A 9,553-nucleotide genomic window follows, 5' to 3' on the forward strand; every position below is an offset into this window, starting at 1 on the left:
AAATAAACATTTGAAATATATGAGTTTGTATGTAATGTATGAATATAATATACAAGTTTCACTTTTTAAATGGAATTACTGAAATAAATCTACTTTTTCATGATATTCTAATTTTATGACCAGCACCTGTATGTGTGGATATTTATACTCACATATCTATCTATCTATCTATCTATCTATCTATCTATCTATCTATCTATCTATCTATCTATCTATCTATCTATCTATCTATCTATCTCCTACTGTATGCTGCTTACTGCAGTGTGACAACATGTTTAAAAGTAGTGCATCACTGGATGACTTGGAAATGTTCCCCATGAGCCACTCAAAACAAAGTGTATAGTTGTTGCTTAATGAGCTGTTGTGTGAGCGTACCCCTGAGCAGGGCGAGGAGCAGGGGGCTGCGCTGAGCCAGGCTGTGCCTCAGAGACGGATCAGCATACACCAGTTTTCTCAAGATGCAAACACACGGCTCCAGAAGACAATCAAAGCTCTGGGGGAAAACAGCAACATGCTCGCTTGGTGTTTAATTGCAAACAAACACACACATATTCTGGCACGAATACACAGTCAATACACACGAGCTAAAGTCAAATTTTGTGTCAGGGAGCTGCATCCTCTACATTCCTCCTATGTTAGTTAAACATAAGCTTTTGTAGCCCCGGATCTGCCAAATCTGTGTAACCAGGCCGGACGATTAGCCCTGGCAGTTTCTGTTTCCAGGCCTGAGAATGATCAGCAGACTGCAGTCATTTTAGACTGAGGGCAGAAATCACTCTTGACCAGAGCCTGTCAGACACTATTAACACAGGCCATTTCATCCTTCTGTCATCCAAGCCTCCGTGGCTTTCCTCTGCACTTGCACAAGCGTACAATTAAATAAACAGAAATACATCTGACCCAAATTAGGAAGTTCAGGTTTATTTTATTTACACGCAACAGTAATTCATCCAGTTGAGACGAATTTATCTCCGAGGCAGTTTTTTTTTTACCTTGTTGCCATTTACACACTCCGTGATTAAGGAAATTACTTTCTCTGTCACATCCTGATCCTTCAGCACTGGGTGCATTGTTGTGTCTGTGGGAAAGAAAGAACATTTCAATATATGGTAATAAACATTTAGCTAACTGTTGACTTTTTCCGCCTGATTAAAACATATGGCAGTAGGAGGGTGGTGGACAAAGCTGCAGTATCTGCAAACTATAGTTTTCACAAGGATCAAGTAATCAAACAATTGCAACTGATTTCTGCCTGAACATTTTCCATTTTATTAACACTGCTTTTCTTTAAGGACACCTCACCTTGCAGCACAACAGACAGCTGCTCTGCTGCTGATCTTCGGAGGGAAATGTCAACTGTGTCGGAATGAAGAATACCAAACAGCTTCTTCACTGACTCCACCTGAACAACATGAAGTACATTCAGTAAAATAAGCTGTTTATTCCACTGCACATCTTTTCTGTATACAAGTTTTCCACCTTTAGGATGGACTTGTTGCTGGTGTCGAGTGTGATGTCCACAGGGTTTCTGAGGCAGTAGAGGTTAGGGAGGGATGCGATCGCTAATTGATCCAGGTCGGGTCTGGCCACGTTTGCGTCATCGCCACTAGTTAGGTGGGGCAGGATTTGTTGAACTGCTGCTAGTCTTACGCTGTTAATTAAAAGTAACACCAGGATTAAACAAACCAATTACTTTAGAAATCACTGAAAACCCCAGTGTGATTTTGTTCCATAAAACAACTTTAATTGTGTCATGAAGCATAAAGTTTAATGTGCACTGACTAATGATTAAAAATGTCATCAGAATTAGATGTAATCCACTCCAAAAAGAAAAAAAAACATGTCTGGCAGGACAGACAAATCTATTAACTGCTACTAAAATTTACCAAGGCTTCATCSGTGTTAATTTCCATCTCTATCAATATTCATAGTCTGGGACTTGATGGGGAGCACATTTACACAGGTCTCACAGAGCATTTAGAGGAATTGATGAGCACACAGAGCGACAACTTTACACAATTAAAAAAAAATTCTACTAAATGTGTCAAAAAGCAAAAATATTCAAACTTGAATGCTTTCTTTATGGAGTTTACAAAAACCCAAAGACTGTAAACCAAAACTCTAAAAACAACTTCACAAAAAAAAGACGCAGTAGAAACATACCGAACACACATCACAAACAAAACACACACATTTGAGGATTTAATAATCAAACAAAACGGGGACAACGGGGGGGACCCAGAGCTCAAACTCACGTGGGCTGCTTGGTAAAAAGGAGCCGGAGTGCTGCCTTCAGCTGGGCCGTACTTGGGAAAACATAGTCCCTCGCCGCATCCGACACGTCGCTTATCAGCAGGACACACTTTCCAAGTGACTCTTCAGTGCTGGCATATCCCTGCCACACACATACACACACACACAAACAAACAAACACACACATGTAATACTGTCAGGCTGTCTTGGAAGACAAAAGAGCGAGCAGCAGGGAATTCCAGCTAGGCAGAGCAACAGTAAATAAAATCTGCATCACTTTGATTAGGGGTGGTTTCATTTTGTCTTGTTGACATGGTGGGCCCATCTCAGAATGGCCTCCTTGAATTAAATCACACTTGACAGTCTTGTCAAAATCTCATGTATATTCATGAAGACTTTCTTGGCTTCCTGATGCCTCATACAATTAAAAGAAGTTGGTTGGAAGATTGCGTTTCTTTTTTTTCTCCCCACCCAAAAAGGAAACAATATGACACAAAATAGGCAACGTGCAATATTCATTCAGTCTTTGTGATCCAAGAAAATGAATATTACACGTTGGACAATAACTGCTTTGATTTACTTTGTTACACAAAGTGTAATGAAATGTTCCAAACATGATGCTGCTTTAAGAGCCCTGCGGTGAAGCCACTATAAGCGTCTACAAAGAGAACACCTGTAAAATGGGTATGACCGAGTAAAGCGCCTCATTGAATCTGTCCCAGGCTGATGGTGTCATCATCAATCGTCCCTTGAGCAGGAATAGCAGAATGTCCTTGGCAGATGTGTTCACCTATAGATCACAGGTAAACACTGACCTTACACTGACCTCGGTCAAACATTAAAAATGACGTTTGGTATTTCATAAGAGCAAAATAATAAATAAAAAAATAAAAACCCACTTCATAAAAGGTACCTTTTCTGCAGAATCCTGGAGTCCAAACGTGCTCAATTCATAGAGCACTCTGTAGTGGAGGAGGAAGTTAACGCCAGCGCACGCTGCTGATTCCTGTTGTGAGGACTTCTGGATGCCAAGGCAGTCCTACGGGTACATATAATCACACCCGAGCACATCATCAATTACAGCTGCTCTCCCACTTGTGCTTGCATTCATAAGTTTCAGTTCTCTCTCTTTTCTAGACAGCTATCAGCTAAAGACTGATTCAAAATGTCAAGTGTTTTTWAAATTTTTTTAGGGTCATCCATTTTAATTGTATTTATTCCCATATGGGTGCCCTATGAGACAGACCCCCATTTAGGCAACATCAGGCTGATATGTTTTTGCCATGACCCTTTAGACTCACTTCTAAACAACGGCTATCTAAAACAAAAATGTCTTGCCCCGACCTTGACCAGGCTTAACGTGCACTCATATGTTTCCGTTTTGACAGGCAGTGAAGGATGGGACAGCAGCTTGAGGAAGAGTTTCTGGCTCTCGGTCTGAAGGAGAGGACTGGGATGATCGAACTTCCACCTAATGAGAAACCATCAAATGTGCTTTAGCTAGCATGAATTACGTAGCTCTTGTGGGAGGAATAAATAAATAAATTGCAAAGAACAGATTTTCCTCTTACAGGTAGGAGCACATGCGGACACATTCTTTGACGACGGGCAGGTGCTGGTGAAACGGGAGGCCGTTTATAGCTTGGTCTGCAAGTTCCAGTAACTCCAACCAGTTTTTTTCCCCCTTCATGAAGAGAGAAACTAATTGAATCCTGCCTCGAAGCTGTCCAGATAACGTTACGCTCTATAAACTACCTCAGCTTGCACTTCCTTCAGGAAGTTGCAGGTTGATTCCATCCACAGAGCTGCTCTGGTCACTCTCCTGTACAGGTCGTGGCTGTCTGAGTTCACTTGCTCCACGTAGGCCACTGCAGTCTCTTGCATGCTGGGTAACAAACTCCCCAGTGGTGCATCCAAACATAAGTGGAAGAGAGCTGTAGCTGTRCTTTCTGGGAGATTCTCACTAGCCTGTGTGAGATTCACAGAAGCATTAGCTTTCAAATATAAACCACAACRTAATGAGGCGATCTGACTGCACAACCACGTGGCCACACCTTCTCAGGTGGTAGGATGGTCTGTAGGAGCTTAATGGTAAATATGGCAGTGCCTGTAAAGGCCATTCTGTGGTGAACCTGGAAACGAGGAGGAGCGTCTGCTGGCTGGTTCTGATAATAGCTGAGAATATCCCCCAGCAGCTCCATGCAGGCTTGCAGCTTCTCCTTCTAAAATACACACAGACAGAAATAAAAGCAAAAGGAGGGGTGGGGGGGGGGGGGGGGTGTCGGTGCAGGTGGTGACTCCGGGGGGGGGTTAGACAAAAACACACATGCCACACAAACACAAGTGTACTCACACTGCGTGCATTTACATACACTCAAACACAGCTACTGGCTGGGAGCCAAGAGGAAAATTGTTCATTCCAGGGGTTGAGGAATTGAATGTAATCAGATTTCAGGGTTATTTTAGGATGAGATACAGATCCACCCCATCTCAGAATGAATAAATTGGAACAATCTATTCTCAGCTACTTTGTTCTGAATGTTGCAATTTAAAAAAAAGTAGAAAATAAAGACCAGCAGGGGGCAGTACATACCCTGTGCATTGCACAGTTCAATCCCAAAGGAAAACCCCCGAGAGGTCTGGCAAACAAAAAGCTGCTCTCCACATAAAGATAACAAAGTAGTTCTTAGGCTGCATGACTCTGGGCATGTATTAAACAGCAGAGGGCCACAGGGGCATGGACTTGACAAGTGTTTAAATCCCACAGCAGAGAACATACTCTTAAACTGCCAGGGAATATAATAAATGATTCTGCAGAGTTAATATTCACAAACCTGTTTAACACCATCTATTGTTTAGACTTTCAACACATAATAGATGAAGACATGTACGAACCCAACAATTCTGATCTTGGATAAAGCCAGGGGAGCAGACACGGAGTTTGCATGTACGCGTGTGAAGCTCTTTGTAGCCTAATATAATTCACTCGGCTCCATCGCATGCCCACAGTTCTCCTTGACAGTTGAGTACCGTATGCTTGTGTGTCTGTGACAAACTGTCTGGTGGCCAAGCCGGCTCCCCTATTTCAGTGAAGTGTATCCATTCATCTACATAAGAGGCTGTCATGAGTTGTGTTGACTTGCCAGCTCCATCCCCACCAGGCTGCGGTCGTCCCAGACCAGCTCGCAAACGCTGTCCCCGAGCAGGAGGACGGCATCACACAGCAGCTCCAGAACACGGTGGAACACGAGCAAACCTTCTGAGGGCGGGGTGGGGGGGGGACAAAAGCAGAAGAGATTTTTCTGACAAGATCAAACAGCGCTGGATAGAATCGAGTCGATGTAGGGAGAAGCAGGACTGGGGATATTTACAATACCTCAAGTTTATTCAAGCAGAGAAAAAAACGACTGAAAGACATGAAAAAACAACAATCCTGATTCCTACCTGTCTTAAGCAGAGGTATGGCATGTTGCATGGTAGCAACGGTGAACTGGGCCACCGTCAGCTGCTGCAGCTGCAGCTCTAACACATCTTCTGCACCCAGATCAGGAAGCTCCAACTGGGCTACGTCGGCAGGTGAGGGGGGCATCCGTCCGGGGGCCTGAACGGCCGCCCCACCGCTGTGGGAGCCGCCACTGGATGAATCAAAAACAAGTAAGCACGACGACAGTGTTTTTTATTTTTAGAAACAGATCTTGGACCATTCAAACACGTGAACAAAAGAATGAAAAGATGGATTATAAAAAGKGATTGAGAATTCATTTTTAAACAATACGGAAAGACTACTCTAGACAGCTCCTTCTGCCGTTTATATCTAAGACACAGGAAATCCTTCCTTTTAATCTTCACACTCTTTATTTTTCGTGTGGGCTGCTTAGGTCATGAGCTATTTTAACACTATAAAAAGACACAGAAAGTCCAGCTGTGCACAATTTTTCAAAAAGCATAAAACAACAGGAACAATGGAGCAAACAGACTAACTTAACACCAAACTGATCATTACTAAGAACATTCACCAGAAACAATACCTTACACATGAAAAGCAAATGAGCAAAAAAAATGCATCTGTTACAATAATCTTGATTTTATTTCAAATGTCAGCTTACGTGGCGTTTTCTTCAATCACACACCTGTTAGAGGCAACGTCTTCATCTTGGCCGTCACCCATGGCTCTCTGGCCTGCGTGGCCCACCACAGAAGGCCGAGGCGAGCACTCCGCCCCGGGGGAGGACGCCTGTGAGCGCTGGTTCCCCAAAACTTCGTGAGTGTAGGAGAAGGACGAGTTCTGCGACGTCAGAGCTACACAACCACAAGAAAAGTCATACTTGCATATTTGTTGAACAGCAAGTTTTAAAGTAGAGATAAAATGCTTTTAAATTCCTCCTTTTCACATTTAAATCATTCAGTTTGGGTCTTTAAAAAGTGGAACTGCAACACTTTGGTCTGAAATCCTCCTTACTTTAACTTTACCAGCCCAGGATTCATGCAGGTTTCAGTAAGTTCAATTTAAGACCTTTTAAGACCCAATGAAGTTCACTGTGTCTGAACACCTGATAAATCTTAAAATTTCTTAGTTACTAGACAGTTATTTTATGTCTCTTCAGACATACCTGACATGTTTCGACGTATGCTTCCGTCTTCATCGGAGGTGTCACAGATGAAGATGGAAGCATATGTCGAAACATGACATTAACAGAAACATTTAATTGGTCCCAAAAWTTTTTAACATGGAAACCTTTTATTGCTATCAACTTAGCTATTAAAGAATATTTAATTTTAATACAAGAACAYTGAACTATTTTAATCAAATGTTCATATCTATAAGACATTCATATCAACTGCTGTGGACCGCTTCCATCAGAGTGCAAAAATCCCTGATATCCAGCCAAGTCTCAYTGAAAACACTTTCCATGTTTAAACCACAAGCAGTGGACATGACTGAACTTCTTCGTTTTTTGGGCGAGTGAACAAGCGTATGCGGGAGGTTGTAGCGGCGAAGAGGCTGAAAACATGGATGTTAACTGTGCCATATTTTGCCTGCAGTTATCACAGGATTTGTAGTTTAACCATGTACCAAAACTGGTAGCAAACTTACTTCATGAAGACAGATCGAGTCAACCTCTGATTACAGAGCTTCACTCTGTTTATTTATGCAGCCAATGCTTCTGAGGAATGATCGAAAGTAAAATAATTAACACTTCACAAAATTTAATTTAAGACCTTGGGTGAAAATCTGGGCGTTTTAAGACTTTTTTAGGTCTAAAATTTTGATTTTCAAATTTTAGACTTTTTAAGACCCTGCAAGTCCCTCTTTCACCCCTTTTCTAATGTGTGCCTCAAAGCAGCTTTATAACATCTAAGAGGCTTCAAGCCCCGCCCCCCTCCAGCTTCCATACCAGTCCACTCCGGTTTGAGAGGGGGGGGGGGGGGGTTATGTTTTTTAGCAGTTCAGAAACATTTTATTAATAATTTAATTTAAATATGTCAACAACAGAAGACTTGTCCATCCAGCCTTACATGTTGGAGCCAGAGTCTGACCCAGAGGAGAATTCAGAGGTGATAAGTCCAGACCTTATTTGGCAGTTCCATCGCAGATAATTTGACGTAATAGTTTAGAAATCATTATAGAACTAAACAGGTTGAAAAATATAACAGAGTATAAAGATGTACTTGCAGCACTAGGAGAGACTAAATTCAACTTTTCTGCCTCTTAGAGACTCCAAGTGCACAACAAAATGTATTTTGCATACTGCATGTACCCTTTAATAAAAAAGGCATAAAAATAGCAATTTCTGTGAAAATTCAGTGTGAATGCTAAAGCGATGAATGACTCCTGAAATTCCTCTGAAGAAGCCTGAAACTAAAACCTGACTAAAATCTAAAAGTGCAAGTAAATACTAGAAGCTAAAATGGGTTAAGGCTAAAAAGTTGCTGAAAATGACAAAAGGTTAGCTAAAAAGGCAAAAGTAATAAAACGTTGGGTAAAAAGAAAAGTTAGCCAAATGCATAAAAAAATTATATTAAAACAGACAATTGTTATCAACATTTAAAATATCTGTCACAGGTGTATACATGAACCTAATAACATAGAAAGCACCTTGCTTTGCAGAATAAAAGCTTGGATCTTGATGAAAGCGCAACCTCCTCTTCAGCCCCACACAAAGCTGCCGCAGGCARGAAAGAGCAGGAGAATGGCGGTAGACCCCATCACCTTTCCCCAAAGCCACTCTCAGCAGAGAAAGAAGGTTCTGAAAGCACAAGAATATACCTGCTGTCTTCAATAACTTTCAAGTTGTTTTATTAATAAAGGAAATATAATTACGGTATTTGCTTTTATTGATCAGCGAGGACTTTAACTCRGTGACAGAAAAGTGGCAGTAAAATCCAACAATGAATAAAAAAGGACAACTGGGACTGTTAGCAGTTCTAAATTCCTGCCTTTTGTTTATTGTGAATTTTGTGTGCCATCTAAATTCAAGTCTTTTTTTATTTTTTTATTTTTGCTTAATATGAACAGTAACTCAACAAAAGGAGAAGTAAGGCCACACTATATGAAAAAGTATTTTCCAGCAATGATTTCTTTTGAAAATTAGACTGCAAGGTGACAGCATACTAATACTACCCTGAGACTCATTAAATTTAATGAACTACTTTATTATCAAAATAGCATTGTTCACTGTGGCTCATTTGGGCTAAATGTCTCCTCAAACAAACACTGTATGTATATCAGAATAAAAGGCCTACACAACAAATTCACTCGGATGATGCAAAGCTCCATTCTAAACTTATTTTCATGTCTAAAAGTACAACTACTATGACCAAAAGAAAACTTTGGAAAAAAAACTTCAGGTTAAAAGACTGCAAGCATCAGCTGATAATGTGCTAAAATACTAGGGGTGTCCCGATCCAATATTGATAATCGGATATCGGTGATATCAGCCAAAAAATAAGTTTCGGAACYAGAGAGGAGGTTCCGAAACAGCGCGGCTGTGTGCGGTCACTTGATTTTATCGGCCTGCATAAAAAATGTCCGATAGAAGCGCTCCGATATTAGCAGTCCGTTCCAGCAGTTCACTGACTCCGCTCCAGTGTTTCTATCCAGCAGCGCTTGGATCCAGCATGCAGAGCTCACGTGATCACAACAACAGCAGCGCTAACAAGTTAGCAAGATTGTTGGCAGAACTTTCTATTTTCATCAGAAACAGAGTTGCAGCGAACTGTAAAGTTGTCACGCACAAGTTTTCCGAGGGGGAACAGAACCATTAACGTTTTAAACCGGAGCTACAACTACTCTCCACCC

General features: G+C 41.4%; 1 protein-coding gene across 1 annotated transcript in view; it reads right to left on the bottom strand.

Annotated features, from left to right (window-relative positions):
• Positions 1-9,553, bottom strand: part of rttn (rotatin) — a 41,537-nt gene that overhangs the window by 26,745 nt on the left and 5,239 nt on the right. Inside the window, exons 7-21 of the mRNA XM_014002352.1 lie at positions 8,351-8,501; positions 6,384-6,552; positions 5,698-5,888; positions 5,397-5,512; positions 4,308-4,475; positions 4,009-4,221; positions 3,825-3,937; positions 3,598-3,724; positions 3,167-3,292; positions 2,927-3,043; positions 2,256-2,395; positions 1,480-1,651; positions 1,303-1,402; positions 993-1,078; positions 376-493 (exon numbers count right to left, since the gene is read on the bottom strand). Of these exons, the coding sequence (XP_013857806.1) occupies positions 376-493; positions 993-1,078; positions 1,303-1,402; positions 1,480-1,651; positions 2,256-2,395; positions 2,927-3,043; positions 3,167-3,292; positions 3,598-3,724; positions 3,825-3,937; positions 4,009-4,221; positions 4,308-4,475; positions 5,397-5,512; positions 5,698-5,888; positions 6,384-6,552; positions 8,351-8,501 (2,107 nt within the window). The remainder of the gene's footprint in view (positions 1-375; positions 494-992; positions 1,079-1,302; positions 1,403-1,479; positions 1,652-2,255; positions 2,396-2,926; positions 3,044-3,166; positions 3,293-3,597; positions 3,725-3,824; positions 3,938-4,008; positions 4,222-4,307; positions 4,476-5,396; positions 5,513-5,697; positions 5,889-6,383; positions 6,553-8,350; positions 8,502-9,553) is intronic.

Source organism: Austrofundulus limnaeus, unplaced genomic scaffold (assembly GCF_001266775.1).
Source record: "Austrofundulus limnaeus strain Quisiro unplaced genomic scaffold, Austrofundulus_limnaeus-1.0 Scaffold12, whole genome shotgun sequence".
Lineage (NCBI taxonomy): Eukaryota > Metazoa > Chordata > Actinopteri > Cyprinodontiformes > Rivulidae > Austrofundulus > Austrofundulus limnaeus.